The sequence below is a fragment of the Arachis ipaensis genome, chromosome B6, assembly GCF_059453495.1.
Source record: "Arachis ipaensis isolate K30076 ecotype BB chromosome B6, ASM5945349v1, whole genome shotgun sequence".
NCBI lineage: Eukaryota > Viridiplantae > Streptophyta > Magnoliopsida > Fabales > Fabaceae > Arachis > Arachis ipaensis.
In genome coordinates this window covers 138,207,513-138,228,830 of record NC_142441.1, presented here as the reverse complement: position 1 = coordinate 138,228,830, position 21,318 = coordinate 138,207,513, and the positions used below count along the sequence as shown (strand labels likewise).

Sequence of the window (21,318 nt, the reverse complement as noted above, 5' to 3'; positions counted from 1 at the left end):
GTGATTTAAAGGGTCAAGTGATCCTGATTTAATTTCTTGTTGATATACTTGATTCATTTCCTTTAATCTGTCTTTGCTTTTCATTGTTTGTCATTTCCTTTAATCTTGATATGATGATGATTTAAAAAAAAAGGTATTAGAAAGTGACAGTTAGAGACGAAAAGGACAGAGTGGGGGATTAGAGATACAGACACTTATACGTAGGTTGGGAAAGGGATTGGTCGCTAAATGGACCTCTTAACATCATTGTCATGCCAATGTTTTAATGACTGATTTGTTAGTTTTTGAACGTTTAATGCCTCTGTCCTCGTACAACCCTGCTTGTTAGTATTTGGTAATAGTAAAGGGATAGCAAGATTTTTGAGATGTCATTAATTAATACCAGAGTTAATTATGATCTATTGCAATAGGGTTGTTAGTAGGTGATTTTCATTTATAGGAAGATGCTAACAAGGTTACACATGCTTACTCTGGGAACACAACATGGATAGCAACGTTGCAACAACCACATTATTCATTATTCTAATGCACTTCGTTAACTGGAATCAAATCAGAGATTGTTAGCACTGCCCGCATTGTATTTTCTATCTGCTTGTTCAGGGTCACAACTTGCTAACGAGATTTATAGATTTGTTTAGAATGTTCGTTAATGCATTGCTAGTTTCTTCTTTTTTAGTTCATTGTCCTGCCAAAACCCCCGCCTCCTGTATTTACGATTAGGACTTGTACATTTGATAATTCACACTTTGTCATGAGCAATAGTTGGACGTGGTTTACTCCATGTAGCTAATTTTATCTAGTGGGACAAGCTTCCAGGGGTTCGATGCTGTTGCTGTTATTGTTTTTTGTGGTTGCATGAGAAATGGTTTGTATATTTATTCAGTTTCATACACCGAGGTATACATTTGTCACTCTTTGGATAGGGATTGGAATTTATCTTGAACAAGGTAGCGGTGTGACGGTGTGTATTAGTTCGATTTACAAGATAGGACTATAGGAGTAAGGGCGACTAACACATTTGGGGGTTTTTGGCTTTTTGCCGAAATAGACGCTACGCAATAGATGTTACGCAGCTAATATAGACGGTGGAAAGATTGGGCTTTAAGAGAAGAAGTGAGTGAGTGAGTCTAGGTGGACCTCCCCCTAAAAAATGCTCATAGACATGGTAGTTGGGAAAGAGAAGAAATGCACGAGAGAGCAGCAGCGGATCGGTATGTGAATGTGACTGACTTTTTGTTATTAATTGGTGACAGCGAAGATTGATTACAAGTGTATTGACATCTCGGTTTTTTTTTCTTCAGATAAAATAATTAAATTAATCAATCCCCAAAACAAATTGAAACCAAAATAATTCTCAAAATCTAATTTAAAGATGGTAAGTTGCACCAACCTATCTTTTCTCAGTTCGGTCTATCACATTTTGGTGGGACATTTCGACGATTAATCGAATTTTATAACGGGTTTGGATAAAACTCATTTGTTCATGTTTGTGTATGGAGAGAACATGAGTAATAGTCATTATATCCAATAGTTATTCCAGTTAATCTGGTCGAACTGACCACTTCGGTTTAGTTTTCAAAATTACAGTGATACCTAAAGAGGTGTTCTTATATCACGTTGTTTGATATGAGTTAAGCTTAGTTTGAGAAGATTGAGGCAATAATATCTAATAGTTTTTATATCAATGGTGATCTAAGTCATCATAGCTTAGCTACAGGAAAGAATATCTTGTAGCACTTGTAAAAAAAAAATGGACTTTTAGTGAAAGATAAACATTTTAGCCAAATCAATATATATTCTTGTGTATATCTTCTGAATTCTATCTCTTTTGTTTATATTATGAGTTATTTATATGATTTTAATTTAATGTACTAACAATGTAAAGCGTTTTATATAGTAGTTATTTTTACTGATGTGCGTAAAATCCAGATAAATAATTAATAATAAATTGAGTGTGAGCAAAAGGGATTAGAAAATAAAATTGAGTGCAAAAATATAAATGATTGTGGAAAAACGTGTACCAATGTTAAAATTAATTGTACCGGTTTAAATCTATCTGATGATGTGAGTAAAAATATTAAAACGGTAAAAATAACAAGAAAAACCCTTAGAACATAAGCCCGAACACTTATCTTAAAGGTTTTGACCATTTGTTAGGCTAACGGACTAAGATTTGCATTGGGCCTCACTTGGACCCAAAATCCATGACATATAACCCTCATTCCATCAGCATTCACTCTCATTAAAACCTTGAGAGTGAGAGAGAACACGTAGAGAGGAGAAGCGAGTGAGAAGAACAAAACACTATTTACTTTACAACTTTAAATCCGCATAACTTTTAAATTGTAACTCCGATTGAAGATTCGTTTATGGCCATGCAAACATTTTGCCGTACTCTTCGATTTTATACCACTTTTAAGGTGAGTACTCCCAAGAACCTTGAGCCATTTTCAAGTTTTTTTTTTTCCAATTTGCGTTTTGAGTATGTAGTGTTAGGGGTGCACAGACCCGGCCCAGCCCGATCCCGAACACTTTAGGGGCTAATTTGGTGTGATTTCATCGGGTTTAGGGCCGGGTAAGGGTTTCAAAAATAGACCCGGTCATTGTTTCGGGTCGGGTCCGGGCCATAGCTTGGGTCACCCGAAGTCGGCCCGGTCATCATACACAATTAATATTTTGTGTTATTAGTGATGGATCATGACTATTCTTATGTGAAATTTAAGTATAGTAAACCTTAATATTTTGTTTTATTAGTCATTATAAGACTATAAGTTAATGTTTTATGTTTAGAATGCATAAGACTTTAGACTAATGTATAATATTGTGTTATTTGTATTGATTTAAATATTTGGTATTATTAGACAATATTAGTATTGATTGTGGTTTTGCTTTAGTATTGATTGTGGTTATGCTTTAATTTTAAAGAAGGGTTAGTTCTTGTTATATTTTTCTAAGTGAATTTTACCATGTTAAATAATGGTTGGAGTCTTGGAAATTTGGATATTTTTACATGCTATCTTACAAGAAGGTATCAACGTAATGTAATGTTAACGGTCCGGTTTTCACCCGGTATAATTGTGGCCCGAAAGTGTATTAGTTTCATCGGGTCTAGGGTCGGGTTCGGGTCTAATAAATAGATCCGATGTATATTTCGGGTCGGGTATGGGTCACATCAAACCCGGCTTCACCCGGCCCATGTGCACCCCTATGTAGTGTTAAGATTTTTATGATTTTCATGCTTTAGGAAAAACTTAAACACAATTTTTAGTGTGATTTTGACTCATGAACACGTGGCTTAAGGTAAGAGAAGTCTTTTTCCTTTGATTCTCCTTTTATATGCAAATCCTAGCTTGAAATGTTAAAAAAATTGATGCAATTAGATAATATAGAATAGCTTGGGTGCTTGATTGATCTTGGTGTGAATTTTGGCGCTTGGATTGATTGTGGAGCACTTGGTGAAAGCTTGGTGTCGTTAATGAGGCTTAGGTATGATCGAGAAGAGAATCTAAGTTGTTTGAAAATGCCATCATTAAAGTATGAATTTTGGTCTCGGGTAGGCATTATGTAAAGTTATGTGACCTAGGTTAATTGCCTTAAAATAGATTTGAATGGAAATGGTTGGTTGATGATTGACTAATTGTTGTGATATAATGTGAATTTCAGAAATGGGTATGTTTGAGTTGAATATGTATTGTGCTTGGATAAATGTTGTGGTTGATTGCGTTTGAAAGGCTTTGATATGAAAATTAGGCCAGAGGCTGTGATAGGGTGAGGTATTCCCTTTTTGGTAAGTTATGGTAAGTTGGTGTAAATACTATGTTGTGAATTATTGTGAGATTGATGAGAATTGGTTGAACAATTGATTGTTTGGTTTTGATTATTGGTAGAATAAATGTTGGAAGAGATTGATGGTATTGAATTGGGTTGATTAGGTTTGGAACAGTTAGAAAGGATAGAAAATTGATAAATGTATGTCGAGGATGCTTAGAAATGATTTTGGGATGGTTTTGAATTGAATTGAATTGAGAATTAGTGAATTTGGCACTTAAGTAAAATTTGATAAAAACCGATTTTTGAACAACTTCGACGGGGCATAACTTAGCACTTGAAGTTTGAAATTAATTAAACTTTAGCTTAAATTAAAGCCAGTAAAAAGTTATGAACGATTGAAAATTGGTACAAAAATCTAAAAACTGAGATTATGCAAAAAATTAAGATTTTGGCCTGGTGTGCGTGCGCACCACTCAAAACGAGTGTTGCAGCTCATACGTATGCACGAGGGGTGATGCGTATGCACGAGAGAGAATTTGCAGGTTGTGCGTATGCATGAGGGGTGATGCGTATGCACAGATCCTATTTTCTTGAAGAAACCTTATTTTTGACTGTTTCGCTTTTTCGACAAGTTTGTAAACCCTATAGAATAAATGAGGTCTTGTTTTTAAGCTCTGAATAGAGTGTGGCTAAGTCCAATGAATTAAATTGAATTATTCTCGGCATAAACACATAGTTGACTGGAGAAAATATTGCGGGGATGGTGATTTTATCCCGCCCACAGTAAGCACGGATGTGTCATCCCGCTCACGTGTTAAAGGAATTGGCAAATTGATAAAAGACTGGGGATAATGAACTTAAGCTTGAGGAATTAATAACGAATTGGGATTAATAAATTTAATAATTTGTAGAATTGATTAAAATTAATGATTAGTGATTGACATCTGGGTAAGATGCAAGGATTGTGGTTTGTCCCACTTGCTCGGATTAAGAGTTGAAACACCTATGTAAAATGCAAAGATTGTGGTTTGTCCCACTTGCTCCGAGTTAGGATTTAAGGCACCTGGGTAAGATGCAAGAGCTGTGGTTTCTCCTACTTGCTCCGGGTTAAGATTTTAAACACCTGCCTGGGTAAGATGCAAGGATAGTGGCACTGTCCCACTTGCTTCGGGTTAAGTGGAGATGGTGGCCTTGTTCCGCCCACAGTGAGGACAGTAGTGTTATCCCGCTCATGAGAAAATGAAGTTAATTACTTAATAATGAATTGAGATTAACGAATCTAAGTTTGATAATGGACAAAAGATTATGGTTAATAAACATAATAAATTGTGAAATTGGTTAAAGACACTAATGTTGACTGAGTATGGCCTGAATGGCTGGAGTGGGCGAGTGGCAAGATATGAGTGTTATCCCGCTTGCCTATTTGAGAATTGATAATGATTCTTGATTGGCAAGGACGGTGTTCTTATCCCGCTTGCATATTGATTTGGCATTCCGCACTTGTACTAGGCAAGGACGGTTATCTCATCCCACTTGCTCGCAATCGCAGTGTGACTCGGGAAAGGTGACAGGGTACTCTTCCTTTGAGACGGAATGATACCCCCAATGAGACAAGTAACAGGGCACTCTCTTTCTGAGACTAGCTTGTGATAAGTTGAGAATGTTCTCTTTTAGAGATGTAGTGGGTTGTTTTTTCCACGTTCCTCTGATTGCAATGTGACAGGGCACTCTCCCTCTGAAATAAGTGACAGGACACTATCCCTTTAAGACAGAATGATGCCTCCAGTGAGAAGGTGGCAGGGCACTATCCCTCTGAGAATGGCTTGTGATAAGCGTAGTTATGTTTTTCTTCCTGGGGATGCACAATCGAGAGACAATGTCTGGGTTAGTTACCGAATATGTCAGGTTCTGGCAGTTTAACCAACACGTGAGCTCATGGCCAGTAGGATAGGCATACATCATTTGTATCTATGTGAGATTGTTTGAGTGTACTTATTGTATTTGGTTTGCCTATATGATTATTTTTATTTAACTACTATTTGCCCTACTTGTTATAATTGCTTTTAATTGTACTTAAATCTCATTACTTGTGTTTGATTCTATTAAGAACATTAAGATTATGATGATGTATCGAGACTAATGAGATCGTTGATAATTCTTTAAGACTGTTGAAAAAACTGAGACTATTGAGACCAATGAGATTATTATGATTTATGAGACTGAAAATATTGATAAACAAAATAACAATGATAATTTGATAACTGTATGAGACTGATAAGATCGAAAGGATTTGATACTAAATAGAACAATTATGATATTGGAAATAAAGACAATGATGTATTGGACATAACCGAGGCTGAGATAATTAATGAGGGCTGAGACTTGGTAATTTAACCCTGTTTAGATTACAAGAACCCTAGGCTTGAACCTTTGTATGATTGGAGACTAGAATTGTCTAGCGGGTTTATGTAGTTTTACATAGTCTCTATTTGAAATTATTACTCTATTGAGAACCTTCGGGTCTCACCCATTGTGAAACTTATTGTTTTTCAGATAACAGGACGTGACATACCTCATTGAGTGCGCTGGACTCTTGATGAAGCGAAGAAGTCATCTTTTGAATTTTATTTTGCTTTATGTAGTATCTTTTCTCCGCTTTTAAATATTATATTGTATATTTCTCTTAGAGATTTTTATTTTAGAGAAACAAGTTGTATTTTGTATACTTTCATTCTATAATATTCTAGCCGACATTTTCTTCGCAAGTCAAGACTAGTACTTATCTTTAATGTTTCGGGTGTGAACAATTATTGTTTTGTTATCCTTCCTTCACAGGTTCCTAGTTATAATATTATTCTTTGAATATATGTATGTATATTTTGTTTTTTTTGCTGTCGTAATGTCTCATCACATCTGGTTTACGACTATAGCATAAGGCTTTGTGTGGTAGGATGTTACAGTGTGGCATTACATAATTGACATCACGTATAAAAATACTTTACACTAATAGTGTATCAAAATTAAATTCTATTTATATATCTCAAAAATTATTTTAAAAATCATTCTAAAATGGTTATACACCTCAAAAGTTTTCCTCTTAAATAAATGTCAGGATTTTCCGAACTAAGAATTAGTTTCCAATGTTCACAATTTTAAATAATTCGATAAGTATTTTTAAGTTTGTTTCAGAGAAAAATTATAATTAAATACAATTCAATTCTATTTTTGTACACATCTAGCCATTTCATCAAGATCATCGTTAGATGACATCAACGATGCCTCAACCTCACAGAAGAGCGATGTGGCACCACTGATGGGTTGTAGCCTTTTTGGATCCCCATATAAAATCTCACAAAAAATATGCTTGAAAAAAGATGACAAAATTCTATTCAAACCTGCAGAATTGGATAGTGAAAAAGTGGAGTCAACAGAATATGAGGAAGAGATTCTGAAAGGAGAAAAGAAAGATAATTGAGCAATAAAATCACATACACTTTGTTATTACTATTATCAATATATATAAATTTACTCAATACTTAGAGCACTAAACACCTATTCTCTAACAAACTATATACATTAGGGTGCTTAAGAAGTACTCAATTAACAAAGTAAAATGCTAACAAAATTTACATAATTACATATGCTAACTCTTATAAGACTATTATTAATATATTGCCTCAGTTCCATTCTCTCAAGTTAGGGCGTGAAAATTGATGAAACTCAGTTGGTCATTATAAGAGAAGAAACTTTTAGGTGAGAGTGACTTGGATAGGACTAACTTGGTTTCCTGAAGAAATTAGAAGTTTAATCAGTCCTTCCAAAACTCTATCATGAATAGTATGATAGTCAATCTCTATATACTTAGTCCTTTCATGAAAGAATGGATTAGTAGCGATATAAACAGCAGACTGATTGTCACATTACATAACAATTGGACGAGAGAGAGGTATTCTAAAGTCTTTCAAAGCCACACTCCTCCACAAGTGATAAGAGCTATTACTCTATATTCGATTTCAGCCTAGGAGTGAGCTACAATATGTTACTTTGCCAAAAAATCAACGACTACCCAAAAAAGTAATAAAACCCAGATACTGAAAGTCTAGTGTCTATACAAGCTCCCCAATTGGAGTCGGAGAAGGCAGTGAGTGTGAGATTATTAGAGGTGAAAAATAGCACTTTTTTTGTTGAAGCACCTTTAAGATATCGAAGTACATGAAGAGAAACTTGAAAATGTTTTGTTGTGACATAGTCTAGGAATTGACTAAGTTTACTAATGGCAAAACATATATTTGGCTGTGTATTGATAAGTGGTGCACGAAATCGTGATCGTTCATTCCTTGGTAACGGCACCAAAAACTTTATACGCACGTTCATAATCTTAGTTCTTTGTCACAACTTCGCACAACTAACCAGCAAGTGCACTGGGTCGTCCAAGTAATAAACCTTACGTGAGTAAGGGTCGATCCCACGGAGATTGTCGGCTTGAAGCAAGCTATGGTCATCTTGCAAATCTCAGTCAGACGGATTCAAATGGTTATGGTGAATTGATAGTTAAAATATAATTAAAATATAAAACAGGATAGAAATACTTATGTAATTCATTGGTGAGAATTTCAGATAAGCATATGGAGATGTTTTTGTTCCTTCTGAACCTCTGCTTTCCTACTGTCTTCATCCAATCCTTCATACTCCTTTCCATGGCAAGCTGTATGTTGGGCATCACCGTTGTCAATGGCTACATCCCGTCCTCTCAGTGAAAATGGTCCAAATGCGCTGTCACCGCACGGCTAATCATCTATCGGTTCTCGATCATGCTGGAATAGGATTCAGTAATCCTTTTGCGTCTGTCACTACGCCCAACACTCGCGAGTTTGAAGCTCGTCACAGCCATCCTTCCCAGATCCTACTCGGAATACCACAGACAAGGTTTAGACTTTCCGGATCTCAAGAATGGCCGCCAATAATTCTAGCCTATACCACGAAGACTCTGATCGTAAATTAGGAGGCTAAGAGATATGCATTCAAGCTTGCTTTCATGTAAAACGGAAGTGTTTGTCAGGCACGCATTCAAAAGTGAGAATGGTAATGAGCGTCACATAATCATCACATTCATCATGTTCTTGTGTGCAAATGAATATCTTAGAGAAGAAATAGGCTTGAGTTGAATAGAAAAACAATAGTACTTTGCATTAATTCATGAGGAACAGCAGAGCTCCACACCTTAATCTATGGTGTGTAGAAACTCTACCGTTGAAAATACATAAGTGAAAATAGGGTAGACATGGCCGAGTGGCCAGCCTCCCATGGAGGTCTCAGAACGTAAAAATTACATAATGTGTTCCAGAGATGTGAAATAAATCACTAAAAGTAGTTTTTATACTAAACTAGTAACTAGGGTTTACATAAATGAGTAAATGATGCAGAAATCCACTTCTGGGCCCACTTGGTATGTGCTTGGGCTGAGCATTGAAGCTTTCATGTGTAGAGGTCTTCCTTGGAGTTGAACGCCAGTTTGTAACTTGTTTCTGGCGTTTAACTCTGCTTTGCAACTTGTTTCTGGCATTTAACGCCAGAATATGGCAGAAAGCTGGCGTTGAACACCAGTTTGTGTCATCTAAACTTGGGCAAAGTATGGACTATTATATATTGCTGGAAAGCCCTGGATGTCTACTTTCCAAAGAAGTTGAGAGCGCACTATTTGGACTTCTGTAGCTCCAGAAAATCCACTTTGACTGTAGGAAGGTCAGAATCCAACAGCATTTGCAGTCCTTCTTTAGCCTCTAAATCAGATTTTTGCTCAAGTCCCTCAATTTCAGCCAGAAAATACATGAAATCACAGAAAAACACACAAACTCATAGTAAAGTCTAGAAATGTGATTTTTATTTAAAAACTAATAAAAATATATTAAAAACTAACTAAATCATATTAAAAACTATGTAAAAACAATGCCAAAAAGCGTATAAATTATCCGCTCATCACAACACCAAACTTAAATTGTTGCTTGTCCCCAAGCAACTGAAAATCAAATAGGATAAAAAGAAGAGAATATACTATAAATTCCAAAATATCAATGAAACTTAGCTCCAATTAGATGAGAGGGACTAGTAGCTTTTTGCCTCTGAATAGTTTTGGCATCTCACTTAATTCATTGAAGTTCAGAATGATTGGTATCTATAGGAACTTAGAATTTAGATAGTGTTATTGATTCTCCTAGTTCAGTATGTTGATTCTTGAACACAGCTACTTTATGAGTCTTGGCCGTGGCCCTAAGCACTTTGTTTTCCAGTATTACCACCGGATACATAAATGCCACAGACACATAACTGGGTGAACCTTTTCAGATTGTGACTCAGCTTTGCTAGAGTCCCCAGTTAGAGGTGTCCAGGGTTCTTAAGCACACTCTTTTTTTGCTTTGGACCTTGACTTTAACCGTTCAGTCTCAAGCTTTTGGCTTGACACCTTCACGCCACAAGCACATGGTTAGGGACAGCTTGGTTTAGCCGCTTAGGCCAGGATTTTATTCCTTTGGGCCCTCCTATCCACTGATGCTCAAAGCCTTAGATCCTTTTTATTACCCTTGCCTTTTGGTTTAAAGGGTTACTGGCTTTTTGCTCTTGCCTTTTGGTTTAAAGAGCTCTTGGCTTTTTCTGCTTGCTTTTTCTTTTTCTTTCTTTTATTTTTTTTTGCCTATTTTCTTTTCTTTTTTTTTTTCGCAAGCTTTTGTATTCGCTGCTTTTTCTTGCTTCAAGAATCAATTTTATGATTTTTCAGAATATCAAATAACATTTCTCCTTTTTCATCATTCTTCAAGAGCCAACAATTTTAACATTCATAAACAACAAATTCAAAAGATATATGCACTGTTCAAGCATTCATTCAGAAAACAAAAAGTATTGTCACCACATCAAAATAATTAAACTAATTTCAAGGTGAAGGTTATGGTAGGCTTAGAGAAGGGGGGTTAAATCTATGCCTTCCTTTTAAGTTGCTGTTATTATCCTTTTTAAACAAACTTTCAATTCTGATTCTGTTTGTACTCAGCAGCGGAAATTTATGAGATAATTTATTTTTGTCTCATGAATATCAAAAAACAGAACACAGCAGAGAAGAGAAAAGCTAACACCAGCATGTATCCTGGTTCGGTTGCCTTGTGCTATGCAACCTACGTCCAGTCTCCTCCACAACTATGGAAGAATTTCACTATAGTTAACAGTATTACATACACCAATTTCACAGGATTGACCCAATCCTTTCACACTCAAGTTCTAACCTAACTTGACATTGGCTATGCTAATACCTAACTATTCCTCTTAGTGCTAACCCAACTAAGAAAGGGATACCTTACAGGTACAAGATACAAGACATAAACATACCTAAAGAAATCAGAAAATAACTCTAGGGTTTTGTCTCAAGAGTATCACTCAGCCTTTTTCCACTCATGGCTTTTACTTGAGCTTTCTCACTATGCCTTTTCTCACAAGAAATTACAGAAAGATAAACATAGAAAAGTACATTACAATCTGTAAAACATGAAGGAGATTAACTTCATCAGCAGCCTTTTTGCTATGTGCAAAACCAGATTTGCAAACCTCAGATACAGTTCTTCAGTATTGGCCGAATGCTTCTTTGAAAGAAAACATTATCCAAGTAGAGGAACTTCTTAACAGAACACTGTTCTCACACTCTGGTTTTCTCTCCTTGCTTTCTGAATGAACAACAAGCTTCTTTTATCTCCTTGTATGTTGCTGGGTTCTTCTTCCAAGGTCAACACCTTGAGCTTTGAGCTTCACCAACCCACAGAATCACTTTTTCTCATTAAACCTTAGAGTAGAAACTTTGCTTCTGACTTCTTCATCTTGACCGAAAGCCACAAAGCAGTAACCATAGAAATCTTCTCATGGTCAACTTGATCTTAGCCATTGAGAAACTACTTGGTCCCCAAGAAACAATCTTGACCATTGATGTACAGCAGTGGTGAACAGAGATTACTTTCTTCATTTACCCCAAATTAGGAATTTCCAAGCTGTCTTCTTTTTGCTTGACTGAAGACATTTGACATTATAAACAGATGTTTCCAATGGTAAAATCCTATCTCAGCCATTGAAAACTAACTTGGTCCCCAAGATACACTTGTGACCGTGAATACACAGCAGATTAGAGCAGAAATCAACTTTCCCTTGTAACCCATTTTTGGAATGGCAGAGTGTTGGAAAGAAGAGAAGAAAATGAGATGCATGTAGAAGGAAATGAAAATCACATTTAACTTCTGACCTCTTCTCGGTATAGATTGATGATGGGTGATTAGACTTCTATCATTTGCTTAATCTTCTCTTTCTTGCTTCTTTAGTGAATAGCTTAGGGAAGAAGCTCTCTCTTTCTTTTTCTGAGTTCTGACCAAGAGGGGACAGCTTAACGTTGCTTTTGGGTGAGAGCAAGATGGAAGAGTTTGAATGAGAGAGGCAACGAACTAGGCTTAGATCGGATCTTTTTTCATTCAGCCTGTTGCCTTGTATTCTTTGTTTCTTTTGGGCTTCGTTTGCATTTTAGCCCACCATCCTTATTTATATGTTTCTCTCATTCACTTGGGCTGCTGCTGCATTATATTTATTTTTGGCCTGCAACATATCATCATAAATAATCAGCAGCATATAATTATAAATAATTAATATTTAATTATTTATTTTGCCCAATAAAATAATATTTGTCACCACTAATTAATTTAGTTAATTTCTTAACTCAACAATCTCCCCCTTGATGACAAACATATTTAAGCAATAACCTAAAGGAATTGAATTTTAGTAAAGTTAGAAAACTTCCCTTTGATTGATGTTTCTTGCTTTAGTGTTGCTCCCCCTTTCTTTTTCAAAGTTAACTCCCCCTGGATTTGTACTCTTCTTTTCTTTCCTGTTTGCATTTACTTATAGAGAGCACCATAAAGAGCTACACAAAAATATTTTGACTAAGGGAGTTTAAACAATCAACACTACAGATTTAGCCCAATTCTCAACATATTATGTCAGCAGCAAAATCAAAGTATCAAGATTAATCAAGGGCAAGCCAACAACATATGAAAGCAAGTTTCAATTGTTAGTGGGGATACATTCCCTGTAGCAGCACAGTTGCAAGACAAAATTTATATGCTCAACACTATCATTAGCAACAATCAAAAGTTTACAATTCAAATCACAGAAAATTCAGTAGCAGCAAAAGTAGCATTCAGCAGCTATTACACCCCCTTTGTCATCAAGGACGGACAATAAGCAAGATCAACAAAAAAACAGCACCTTAATCCCTGCAAGAAAGTGTCAGAGACTTTCCTTTGATGATACCAGATTAGCTTGATGTGCTCTCCCTTTCTTTCATATGAGTTGCTCCCCCTTAATGTATGCTTATCACTTAACCTGAGGACACAAACAATAATGCCAACACAACAATTCACCAGCACAACATAAAGTTCAAATGACTTAAAGTCATCCAAGTTCAGTTCACAAACAAGTCAGTCAAGTTCAGTTCACAAACAAATCAAACAGATTTCAGCTCATAAACACAAGTCAATTAACAAACACAAGACTAGTCAAAACTAATATCCAATAATCTCAGTAAGTCTTATGTCTTATCAAGCCTCATATATGCATTTTTCTCCCCCTTTAGTCATCAAGGTGGGAAAAATAAAACAAAATAGGACCTGCAAAAAAGTGTGTTAGAGACATGTTAAAGCTAAATGTTGCATTTTGAAATACCAAGAAAAACTCGGAAGAGAAATAAAGATCATATTTCAACCAGCAACACCATAGTAATATAACAAAACTCACAATTGCAAAGACCAATTTTTGGTAAAAAAAATCATTAGGACCAAAAAGAGAGTTTCATTTCACTTGAAGGTTTTTAAAAAAAGCAAACAGAGACCACATGTGTAATAAGAGTCAAGCATGGTCCATGTCTATTTTTACATTACAAAAACCCGATCTCTCATCTCTCATTCAACAAATGTCTCTTTGACCTGCAAAATAGAATTCTCAAACAAGGCATAAGCACAATTAAAACAGGAGTTGCCGTTTTTCAAATATTGAAATAATAATGAGAAATGTAAAAAAAAATGTACAATACATGAATAGGTTTGAAATTGCAGCAAGTTAAGAGTGTTCTTGAAAAAGAAATTTCAGAACCCTATTCCAAGAAAGTTCAGAGCCCAGAAGATAAAATTCAGAGTGATAGTTCTTCTTCTGCCCAGAATTGTCTCATTCGAACCTATGAGACAACAACTTCAACAAACTCATTAACAATTTTCAAACAGTGAATCATAGCTCAAAATTCCTAGACAAGTCCTAAGCATGCAGAATCTGTCCTCAGCTAATGGTTTTGTGAAAATATATGCTAATTGTTCCTCTGATTTAAAAAATTGAATACTAATATCCCCCTTTTGGACATGTTCTCTTATTGAGTGAAATTTCACTTCAATATGCTTAGTCCTAGAGTGCAAAACTGGATTTTTGGAAATATTAATGGCACTCATATTATCACACATCAAGGGAATATTTTCAGCATTTAATTTGTAATCAGCAAGCTGTGTTTTTAACCATAAAAGCTGAGAACAACAGGAAGAAGCAGCTATATACTCAGCCTCAGTAGTGGATAAGGCCACTGTTGGTTGCTTTTTACTTGACCAAACATTCAATGACTTTCCAAGGAAGCAACATAGGCCTGAAGTACTCCTTCTATCAATTCTATCACCAGCAAAATCTGTATCACAGTAACCAACTACAGAAAAATCATCAATCTTAGGATACCAAAGACCAAAATTAGATGTGCCATGAACATATCTAATGATCCTCTTAACTGCAGAAAGATGTGACTCTTTTGGTTTGGATTGGAACCTAGAACACAATCCAACACTTTGCACAATATCGAGCCTAGAGGAAGTTAAGTACATAAAAGAACCAATCATTCCTCTATACCTAGTCTCATCAACATCTTTCTCAGTTTCTCCCTTATCTAATTTAGAACTAGGATGCATGGAAGTTCCCATGGGTTTGGCATTTTCCATACCAAATTTCTTAACTAATTCTTTGGCATACTTTTCTTGATGAATGAAAATACCTTTTTCAGTTTGTTTAATTTGCAGCCCAAGGAAGAAATTAAGTTCACCCATCATACTCATGTCAAATTCACTTGTCATGAGTTTTCCAAATTCAGAATAAAGGGATTCATTGGCTGATCCAAAAATAATGTCATCAACATATATTTGGACTAGAATAAAAGAATCATTAGAGTTCTTGATAAATAGAGTTGTGTCAGTGGTGCCTCTTTGAAAACCATTTTTCAAAAGAAAAGAGCTAAGTCTCTCATATCAAGCTCTAGGAGCTTGTCTTAAACCATAGAGAGCTTTAGATAATTTGAAAACATGATTATAATGCTCTTTATTTTCAAAACCAGGAGGCTGCTCCACATTCACTTCTCTATCTATCACTCCATTCAAAAATGCCCATTTCACATCCATTTGATATAATTTAAAACCACAATATGCAGCATAAGCTAAGAGAAGTCTTATGGCTTCTATTCGGGCAACAGGGGAAAAGGATTCATCAAAGTCTATTCCTTCTTCTTGGTCATATCCTTGTGCCACTAGCCTTGCCTTGCAATGCTACCATCTTCTCCCAACTTGTTTCGAAATATCCACTTGGTGCCGGTCACTTTCTTTTCACTTGGCCTTGGAACCAAAGTCCACACTTGGTTCTTTTCAAACTCAAGAAGCTCATCCTCCATAGCTTTAACCCAAGAAGGGTCACTAAGGGCTTCCTTGACATTTTGAGGCTCTATTTGTGAAAGAAGTACAATGTTTGATCCTTCATTTGCCTTTCTAGTGGAAGACCTTGTTTGCACTCCATGAGAAATGTCTCCAATGACAAATTCCTCAGGATAATTCTTCAAGAATCTCCATTCACGAGGTCTGGTGGACTTGGAGGCAGTTTGAGAAGCCAAGGGATTCTGGGTGCTGCTGGCTTCAGGATTTCCTTCAGATTCATGAGACAAAATGGAATTGTCTCTCGAATTTTCAGCAGTTGTAGTTTCTGGTTTAGTTTGACCAGAATTTCCTTTTTCATTATTTTGAGTGGTTTCATCTTCCTTTTGAGCTTGATTTCCTGCATCACAATCTTCCAAAATGCTTTGTACCAAGTTAGTATCACAGAATGTAACATGTATAGACTCTTCAATAATTCTAGCATCTTGATGATAAACCCTATATGCTTTACTAGTTGTGGAATATCCTACAAACAAACACTCATAAGCCTTTGGATCAAATTTTCCCAATTTTTTTTTGTTATTTAAAACAAAACATTTGCATCCAAAGATGTGCAAGTAATCTAAGTTTGGTGGGTAGCCTTTCCAAAGTTCATAAGGGGTTTTCGTCAAAAATTTTCTTATGATTGTTCTATTTAAAATGTGGCAAGCTGTGTTAACTGCTTCAGCCCAAAGGAATTTTGGAACATTACTCTCACAAAGCATAGCTCTTGTCATCTCTTGTATGCTTCTATTTCTTCTTTCCATAACACCATTTTGTTGTGGTGTTCTTGGACAAGAGAAGTTGTGAGATATTCCAAATTCCTCACAAAAGGATTCAAATAAATTATTTTCAAATTCAGTTCCATGATCGCTTCTTATAGAAGAGATTTTCAAATCCTTTTCATTTTGAATTTTCTTGCAAAAAGGTTCAAAGGCCGAAAAGGCTTCATTTTTCTGTGCAAGAAATAAAACCCAACCAAACCTAGTGTAGTCATCCACAATTACTAAACCATAATGTTTACCACCTAGGCTTTGAGTTCTTGTTGGACCAAATAAATCAATGTGTAGCAACTCAAGTGGTCTTTTAGTAGAGATGTCTTCCTTTGGTTTAAAAGAACTTTTTGTTTGTTTTCCCATTTGGCAAGCATCACATGTGATGTCTTTGTCAAACTTTATCAAAGAAAGACCTCTTACTAATTCTTTCTTTACAAGTTTGTTTATTTGAAACATACTTGCATGGCCCAATCTCTTGTGCCATAACCACTTTTCAGATTCTTTAGAGTGAAGACAAGCTACATTTTGATCCTTTAGTTCATCAAGAGTAAGTCCATACATATTATTGAAACTCTTGGCAACAAACATCACTTCATTTGTCTTTTCATTAACAACACAACATTCAAGCCTTTTGAAAACAACTAAATATCCTAAATCACACAGCTGACTTATACTCAAAAGATTGTGCTTTAAACCACATACCAAAAGTACATCATCAATGAAAGTAGATTGCTCATTACCTACTTTTCCAACAGCAATGATTTTACCTTTACCATCATCTCCAAAGGTCACAAAACCTCCATCATACTTGTTTAGTTTGATGAAGTAGGTTGACCTTCCAGTCATGTGCCTTGAACATCCACTATCCATGTACCACATGTACTTTTTGTTCTTGGATGCTAGGCAAATTTGCATGAAGATTTTCAAGTAGCTTTAGGTATCCAAATTAATTTGGATCCTTTGAAGTTAATCCATCTTGGTTGCCCAAGTGCATTGAAATCACAAACAACATTGTAAACTTTGTTTCCAACAACTCTTTTTTCAATGAAACATTGTTCATATGAGTGACCAAATTTCTTGCAATTGACACAATGATTTTCAGATGTGTGTCGCTGAAATTGAGGTGAGTTATATTGCTTGAAATGATTAAAGTGTTGAAATTTTCTGGTTTTTGGAGGAGATGCATTTCTTTTGACAAACTAATTTTTATTAAAGTTGTTCCTCTTTGCAAAAGCATTTTCACCAGAATTTTTTTGAACATTTTTACCTTTCGAATATGAGGTTTTGTTGTAAAATGGTGGTTTCTTGAAAACAGCCTCATTTTTTGAAATGTAACCCAAACCTGGCCGGTTTGAACTCGGACCAGTTCTTGGTGAAGGCTCAGTTTCACTTGTGTATGCTTCATCAAATTTTTTTTCACAAGTTGAAACATATCCGATACCTGATTTGCTTGGTATGGATTTGGTATTTGATGAAGAAGCCACAAATTTTATAGAGGAAGTATTAGAAACTGCATCTTCCTTAGCTATGTAGCCTAAACCAGATTTTTCAAACAATGGTCTTTGACTTGCAAGTAATTTGTCCAAGTTGCTAGAACCTTGAGCAAATTTTGCTAAGTCACCATTCATTCTTTTAATCATATCATTTAATCTTTCATTTTCAGCAATTAACTCATGAGAAGGATCCACAATGTGCTTTCCTTTTAATTTTTCAAGTTCAGATTTTAGAAATCTGTTTTCTTCAATGATGTCCAAAGCACATTCAGTTTCCTTCACTTTTTTCTTTTAAAATATCATTTTCAGCTCTTAACACATCTCTTTCAGATCTGCATTCATTGTATTTATCAAGCAGTTTTGATGTGTTTAAAGTGAGATCATCAATAATAGCATGCAAATCCTCAATGGTCAAATCATAATAGTTTACCTCATCAAGATTGTTGTTTCCAGCCATGAAGCAGTCTTTGTCATCTCCTTCAGATTCTTCTTCTTCATTTGAGTCATTCTCAAGATCCTCCCAAGCTGCCATGAGTACTCTCTTCCTTTCCTTCTTTCCTTTGTCCTCCTTTTTGAGCTTTGGACAGTTTAGCTTGAAGTGTCCAGCCTCCTTACAGTGATGGCACGTCACTTTGCTCAAGTCGATCTTGTGCTCCTTTGTACTTGAACCTTTGTATTTGCCTTTGTTCTTCATCATCCTTCTAAATCTCCTAGCAAAAAACAAAAGCTCGTCATCTGAAATACCATCACTAGACTCACTCTCTTTCGGTTCTGTTTGTGACTTGAGGGCTATTCCCTTTTTCTTTGAGTCTGTGTTTGTGTGTGTGGCTTCATAGGCAAGGAGTTTTCCTCTCAGCTCATCATAGGTTATGGGACTTATGTTGTTATTCTCGGTTAGGACAGTGGCAGTGTTTTTCGATTCTTTTGTGAGGCTTTTAAGGAGTTTTCTCACCAAGGTTTGTTTTGCATAGTTTGTACCCATAGCATCAAGGTTGTTGATTATGATTGAGAATCTCTCAAACGCTTCATCAATGCTTTCTCCATCCTTCATGCTAAACATCTCGTACTCTTTTCGCAGCATATCAATCCTCGTTTCTTTGACTTGTTTAGTGCCTTCGTGTGTAACCTGGAGTTTTTCCCAGATTTCTTTGGCTGTCTTGCATCTAGACACCTTCCGGTACTCTTCAAAGCTGATAGCACAGTGAAGAAGGTTGATTGCTTTAGCATTCAACTCTATCTTCTTCTTATCATCTTCATTCTATTCAGCTTCCTCTTTTGGAGTTACCACTCCATCAGCACTTATTTTTGTTGGGATCTTGGGACCGCTCACAACAATCTTCCATAGGTTGTAGTCAATGGATTGGATGAAAATCCTTATCCTTTCTTTCCAGTAGGAGTAGTTCTTTCCGTTGAAGAAAGGTGGCCGGTTGTTTGACTGGCCTTCGTGAGGGTGTAGGCAACTGTGGTTGTGCCCAAGTTGTTCGCCATTGGATCTTTGCTCCAAGCGGTTAAGCTTGATTCTTGAGACCTTAGCTCCTGATACCAATTGAAGGTTGTGGTAGGTTTAGAGAAGGGGGGTTGAATCTATGCCTTCCTTTTAAGTTGCTGTTATTATCCTTTTTAAACAAACTTTCAATTCTGATTCTGTTTGTACTCAGCAGCAGAAATTTATGAGATAATTTATTTTTGTCTCATGAATATCAGAAAACAGAACACAGCAGAGAAGAGAAAAGCTAACACCAGCATGTATCCTGGTTCGGTTGCCTTGTGCTATGCAACCTACGTCCAGTCTCCTCCACAACTATGGAAGAATTTCACTATAGTTAACAGTATTACATACACCAATTTCACAGGATTGACCCAATCCTTTCACACTCAAGTTCTAACCTAACTTGACATTGGCTATGCTAATACCTAACTATTCCTCTTAGTGCTAACCCAACTAAGAAAGGGATACCTTACAGGTACAAGATACAAGATATAAACATACCTAAAGAAATTAGAAAATAACTCTAGGCTTTTCTCTCAAGAGTATCACTCAGCCTTTTTCCACTCATGGCTTTTACTTGAGCTTTCTCACTATGCCTTTTCTCACAAGAAATTACAGAAAGATAAACATAGAAAAGTACATTACAATCTGTAAAACATGAAGGAGATTAACTTCATCAGTAGCCTCTTTGCTATGTGCAAAACCAGATTTGCAAACCTCAGATACAGTTCTTCAGTATTGGCCGAATGCTTCTTTGAAAGAAAGTATTATCCAAGTAGAGAAACTTCTTAACAGAACACTGTTCTCACACTCTAGTTTTCTCTCCTTACTTTCTGAATGAACAGCAAGCTTCTTTTATCTCCTTGCATGTTGCTGGGTTCTTCTTCCAAGGTCAACACCTTGAGCCTTGAGCTTCACCAACCCACAGAATCACTTTTTCTCATTAAACCTTAGAGTAGAAACTTTACTTCTGACTTCTTCATCTTGACCGAAAGCCACAAAGCAGTAACCATAGAAATCTTCTCATGGTCAACTTGATCTTAGCCATTGAGAAACTACTTAGTCCCCAAAAAATAATCTTGACCATTGATGTACAGCAGTGGTGAACAGAGATTACTTTCTTCATTTACCCCAAATTAGGGATTTCCAAGCTGTCTCCTTTTTGCTTGACCGAAGACATTTGACATCATAAACAGATGTTTCCAATGGTAAAACCCTATCTCAGCTATTGAAAACCAACTTGGTCCCCAAGATACACTTGTGACCGTGGATACACAGCAGATTAGAGCAGAAATCAACTTTCCCTTGTAACCCATTTTTGGAATGGCAGAGTGTTGGGAAGAAGAGAAGAAAATGAGATGCATGTAGAAGGAAATGAAAATCACCTTTAACTTCTGACCTCTTCTTGATATAGATTGATGATGGGTGATTAGACTTCTATCATTTGCTTAATCTTCTCTTTCTTGCTTCTTTAGTGAATAGCTTAGGGAAGAAGCTCTCTCTTTCTTTTTCTGAGTTCTGACCAAGAGGGGACAACTTAACGTTGCTTTTGGGTGAGAGCAAGATGGAAGAGTTTGAATGAGAGAGGCAACGAACTGGGCTTGGATCGGATCTTTTTTCATTCAGCCCATTGCCTTGTATTCTTTGTTTCTTTTGGGCTTCGTTTGCATTTTAGCCCACCATCCTTATTTATATGTTTCTCTCATTCACTTGGGCTGCTGCTGCATTATATTTATTTTTGGCCTGCAACATATCATCATAAATAATCAGCAGCATATAATTATAAATAATTAATATTTAATTATTTATTTTGCCCAATAAAATAATGTTTGTCATCACTAATTAATTTAGTTAATTTCTTAACTCAACACAAGGATGAATTCGAAATCATGTACTTCTTGTTCTTTTGTGATTAAAATCATTTTTTATTTAAGAGAGGTGATGGATTCATAGGACATTCATAGCTTTAAGACATAGACACTTAAACACTAATGATCATATAGTAAAGA

The 21,318-nt window shown here is 35.9% G+C and overlaps 1 protein-coding gene across 1 annotated transcript; it reads right to left on the bottom strand.

The window, feature by feature from the left end:
• Positions 1-13,748: 13,748 nt before the first annotated feature.
• LOC148562891 (uncharacterized) lies at positions 13,749-18,901 on the bottom strand. Its single transcript, XM_088491047.1, has 2 exons — positions 18,140-18,901; positions 13,749-13,772 (listed from the first exon to the last, which is right to left on the bottom strand). Exons 1-2 carry the CDS (start codon positions 18,899-18,901, stop codon positions 13,749-13,751), a joined length of 786 nt encoding a protein of 261 aa, XP_088347173.1.
• Positions 18,902-21,318: the final 2,417 nt, after the last annotated feature.